The sequence below is a fragment of the Montipora foliosa genome, chromosome 11, assembly GCF_036669935.1.
Source record: "Montipora foliosa isolate CH-2021 chromosome 11, ASM3666993v2, whole genome shotgun sequence".
In the NCBI taxonomy this organism is placed as follows: Eukaryota; Metazoa; Cnidaria; class Anthozoa; order Scleractinia; family Acroporidae; genus Montipora; species Montipora foliosa.
This window is the reverse complement of record NC_090879.1, coordinates 46,082,447-46,087,446: the sequence shown is the minus strand read 5'-3', so window position 1 is coordinate 46,087,446 and position 5,000 is coordinate 46,082,447. Positions and strand designations below refer to the sequence as shown.

General features: G+C 40.1%; 1 protein-coding gene across 1 annotated transcript in view; it reads left to right on the top strand.

The window, feature by feature from the left end:
* Positions 1-5,000, top strand: part of LOC137976485 (uncharacterized) — a 40,269-nt gene that overhangs the window by 24,940 nt on the left and 10,329 nt on the right. Inside the window, exons 9-12 of the mRNA XM_068823850.1 lie at positions 1,709-1,903; positions 2,058-2,249; positions 2,761-2,949; positions 3,817-4,005. Of these exons, the coding sequence (XP_068679951.1) occupies positions 1,709-1,903; positions 2,058-2,249; positions 2,761-2,949; positions 3,817-4,005 (765 nt within the window). The remainder of the gene's footprint in view (positions 1-1,708; positions 1,904-2,057; positions 2,250-2,760; positions 2,950-3,816; positions 4,006-5,000) is intronic.

The window sequence follows — 5,000 nt, the reverse complement described above, 5'->3', positions numbered from 1 at the left end:
AATTGTATTCGTCATATCCCTTTTGCTTTTATATATTCATGACCAAATTCTCAGTTTGTTTTGGAGCCTCTGGGGGCTTGTTTGACAAAGGGTGTGGTGAATCTATAAAGGCTATGAATATTAATTTAAAACACCCCTCTGACCTCTCGTTTACGGCTTTTAGAACAGCACACTAGCAACATTCTGGCATGTAAACCTATCCCCAATACATTTTTCATGGTCATTTACCGGTGCAATGAGTCAAACATTCAACTGTGAATGAAGATATCCATATCCCCGATAACGCAAAACCGCGTAAAGTTGTCTTTAAACCCTAGTTCCTTTCCAAATTATAGAAAAGAGTTGAATTTTCTCTCACTTATTTCTACTGTACTATTGTTTATATTGATTGCACTTTTATTTCTTATCTCTTAAGAAATCACATCGAAAGCACTTGTTGGAACCTCTAGCAAATAGGGACCTTTTGTAACGTTGCCAGTTTTGAGACATTGGCAACTAAAAAAATCCACCAAAAAATAAGAAAACATCCAATTCACTAAATTCTTTCTTTATTAGATTACCAAAAGACGTCTTTAACATCCCTCAAAATTTGGTTGATGTTGAATGTTTTAAAAGGGCTCAATCGCTTTATGAAACCAGCTAAGCAAAAAACGGGCTTTTTCTGAATCGTGATTCTTTTCATGGCCATGAAAAGTCAAACGTATAGACGGTAAAATTTTCCGGGGCGCAATACTTCCAATTTAAATTACTGTGGTAATTGAGGGAATCGTGTGGCGTATATATGGTAAGGCAAAAGCCACAATTTGGTAAGGAAATGGATTTAAAAGCTTTTTAAAAGGTGCTTACCACGGACAAGGGAACTTTTGTAACCTCCTTGCCATGAAAAAGGGTCACAGTCCCTTTGATTTTAAAGTGATTCGTTGGGGGCCGGTCTGCAAGGGGATCAGTGTTTAAGGTATCTACTGAAAAGTTGTTGTGCCTTACCATCTAAAACTGGGCGAATTATAGCGAAAGGAGAAAAAAGTTACAAAAGTGCCCCACGATGCCTATGGAGAGAGAGAGAGAGAGAGAGAGAGAGAGAGAGAGAGAGAGAGAGAGAGAGAGAGAGAGAGAGAGAGAGAGAGAGAGAGAGAGAGAGAGAGAGAGAGAGAGAGAGAGAGAGAATGAGATTAATCAAGTTTGGTGTGGGCTCTCTCTCTCTCTCTCTCTCTCTCTTTCTCTCTCTAAAACACAGTGGGAAGAACAATTTGGTCAAATGGAAAGGACATTTCAATCAACGAGTTATAACGGTCAAAATGGATTACATTTAATTTTAGTGCCAAAAGTTCTGGTTCAAACCGAAACGAACCTTTACATTCGAGTTCCAACCAAAATTTCTGGAAGCGTTGCCGGGCTGGCTGCTTTTTCTCTGATATCTCAGTTGGTTAGACTTTCTCTTGGCCATGGATGATCATAATAGTTGTTCTTGTTACTCACGGTAGGGGACTACCACTCACACAAAGGGCTGATTTTACGTGAATTTCTTTGGAGAATCTAATGGAATGTTAAGTAATTAAAGTAATGCTAACGTTTAAAATATTGAGCAATAATACTGTTGCATTAACTATTTATTGAATCAATGACGTATTTCAGCCTCTCATCGCGAACAGCAGAGCGTCTTGTTTTAACTGCTTTCCGTACTGACTGGATCTTGATTTCTTCACTAAAGGTAACTGCACCTACGTAGAATGTACTCTGGCTGCTGATTGGTCTAATTGGACCAGTCCTATCCTTAATGTAGGACGGTGTGGGGAGGAAAGACGAATCAGGGGTTATACTGCTGTAAAGAACTTTACATTTGGTGAAAACTGTGATGATCTTGTGACGTCTTGTCCTGCTGATCAGGAGGAAACTAGAACTACGTGTAGGTTATAAAATTTATTCTCAGTCTCTTATTTAAGGCTCATACGGGTGATCACCTGTCTTTTGTCTCAGTTGTGGTTCACAGGCTTCAGTTACTTTTCTTTTTTCTTCAGTTGTTACACTTTATTACTTTATTTTTTACTCTATGGACGCAGGCAAATGCCCGTATGTAACCTGTAACGTCAGTGATTGGAATCCATGGAAAGGGGCATTACCTACCGATGGATGTGCACAGCAAATGAGAAATAAGAACATGACTACAAAGCATCATACAAAGATCCAGCTTCAAAACTGTGGTGGATTGCAGACCAGGTGTCCCCCGATACCACCGGACACGAGGCAATGGTGTAAGTAATGCAAAAAGATAATTGTTATGTAATGTTTAATTTAAAAATATACATCTCTTAATATCGTCGTACTTCAAGTGCGGTGGCTCACGTCATACTGGGTGCCGTTAACGACAGAACTTACCGAAACCCAACGTAAGATGTTTAGCATATATGTTGGCAACCGAATCCAGTAGTAAAGCACACCATAAAGGCAAACGAGCCGCCGTGTAAAATACAAACAAATACGGTCCTCTGAATCGGTTAGCCTTAGTGTGCGAACTGTCATGGAGTGTGTGGACCGGAAGCTCTCGCAGACTGGTAATATTTTTTTAATTGCTGCCGCTCTATTGTTTTAAGTCTTAGTCAATGTTTCGTTTTTTAGTACTTTATTTCCGGTTTCGGAAGCTAGCCGATCACAATGTACATTATGATAGCTGCTGCTTCGCCTAATATATATATATAAGATCAAGGGACATTAAATTCCGTGATGGCATTACTCCATCGGAATCCATCTCGACTCTTTTTTAAGGTAATTGTTCTTTCCGAGAGGATTGTGAGCTCATGGACTGGAGCGACTGGTCAGGCAAGGTTCCAGTTGGAGGATGCGCAGTGCAGATGCGAACACGTGACTACAACAACTCACTTGATTGGATTGAGCGAGGAACATGCGATGGATTGGAATCTTGTCTTACTATTCGGGAGGAGACACGGACCAAGTGTAAGTAATAACAAAAGGAAGTGTAACCAAAACGAGTGAAACTGTGAATTAGGTAACGTGTGGATTAGCTCTACCGAATCCAGGTCTATGGACGGCGCCACTAACACAAAGGTCTTTTTCTCGCACAAGAGAGGTTGGGGTAAGAGAACGGACCCCTATCCACGGACATTTTCCAGTGAGTGAGATCCACTCTTTTACCTCATCCTCTCTTTTCTTTTGAATGTTGTTACACGATCTTCATCGAGGAAACAGGGTTTATTACATCGTTCACGGTACAGTATTGGTTGGATTTAGTCCCAGCGGGGGGGGGGGGGGGGGGTACTCCCTGATATGGGCTATATAGGTATGTGCGGCCCCAAAGGGTAGGGTTTTTCAGCCGTTTTGGTCATAAATAGGGTATCGATTGTGGCCAATTTTCCGCCATTTTGGTCATAAATAGGGTATCCATTTTTGCACTCTAGTCTTGAATTCGTTTTTTTATTTAGAAGCTACTTCTTTATCATGTAACCTTCCTAATAAAAGCAGATAAACATTGCCTTTAACATTGGTCTGAACTAGGGTAATAATTATAACGCAGGTCTGCACCAGGGTTTTGATTTAAGGGGCAGGTCAGGTCGTAAATAGGGTGGGGAAAATCGCAGATTTTGGTCGTAAATAGGGTAAGGGTTTTGGGAAGCGGGCCGCACACCCCTACCCATTTTTTTTCTGGGAGTATCCTCCCCCCGCTGGGGATTTAGTTACCTGCTTTTGAAATATATCGTAGTAAAAAATTCTTCCATAACAATAGATGGCACCATCCTTACGTATTCTATTTGATGAACGAACTTTTCAATTGTTGATCTATGTGTGGGTAAAAATAATTTACAGGTCTCTGCAATCAGATAATCTGTCAGTGGGGGAACTGGACAAGGACAAGTTTCAACCCTCAGACAAACTGTTATGAAGAGACAAGAGTAAAAAACATATCAAGAGGCTTCAGTGTTGTGGAACAGTTAGGCAGCTGCGACAAAATACCAATAGAGTGCAGTGATTCGGTGACTGAGAGAAGAGAAGATTGTAAGTGACTTCTAGTTAACTAAATCCTGCGATCATTAATACAAAAAGTTGAACAGTCACTTGTAGGTTTTTCGTAACCACGTTCACAGTTTCATATTCGTTTTTCCCGTTTGAGTTTCAGAGGGTCACAGTGTATAGTGCAGTTTGCAGGTAATTGTTTTACCATAGCTGAAACAGCCCAAATCTTTACAAAAATGCTAACCTTAGGCTTAAACATTATCTAAAGCATTGTGTTTAGAGCTAATGTTTGCATTAGTAAAAGTTTGGGTTGTTTCAGCTATAGTGAAACAGTGACCTGCAGTTTACGTTCGACCAATTGAATGGTCTAAACACGGGTAGGATTTGTCAATTACTTGAAAGCCTTTAAGATCGTTGAAATCTAGCTATGATTACAAAATGAAGCCTTGATTTGGGAACAGATTGGTTTATTCCGGCGTTATAGAGGGGCTAAAGTTGTTTTTCTTACATGACATCATTTAACAGGGAGAGGAATAGTAAAGTTAAATTACACAGTTCTCAGTTTGGCCCTCTTTGCTAGTGGTGTTTAGACATAGCTTTCATTTTCTTAATCACTTTAAAATAGACTGACGTAACTAACCTCATCGAAACCAAAATTAAAGATGTTGTGTTCAAGGTTACAAGCTCAGCAGATGTATGGGCTCTTGACGTCACAAAAAGGTTTATTGATGAGGAAAAAACAGCCGTGTTACACGTGTTGCATTTGTCGTCGTCTGCACTTGAATGGATAAACTTTCCTGTTGTTTTTTGTCTTTTCTGTTTTACCTCAGGGGGTAAGGGGGAGGGGGGGGGGGGGGGAGGTGGAATGTGACGTTTGCCCCTCTTTTTTTTTTTCGGTATGAATTTACAGTCTTTAAGTTTAACGCTCCTAACCATGAAAACATGGCGGGGGGAATATTTTGCAATGATTTGGAATTTAGTGATCCTCAATTACGCAGGAGAAGATAAACAAAAAAACTAAATTGCTAAATTAGAAA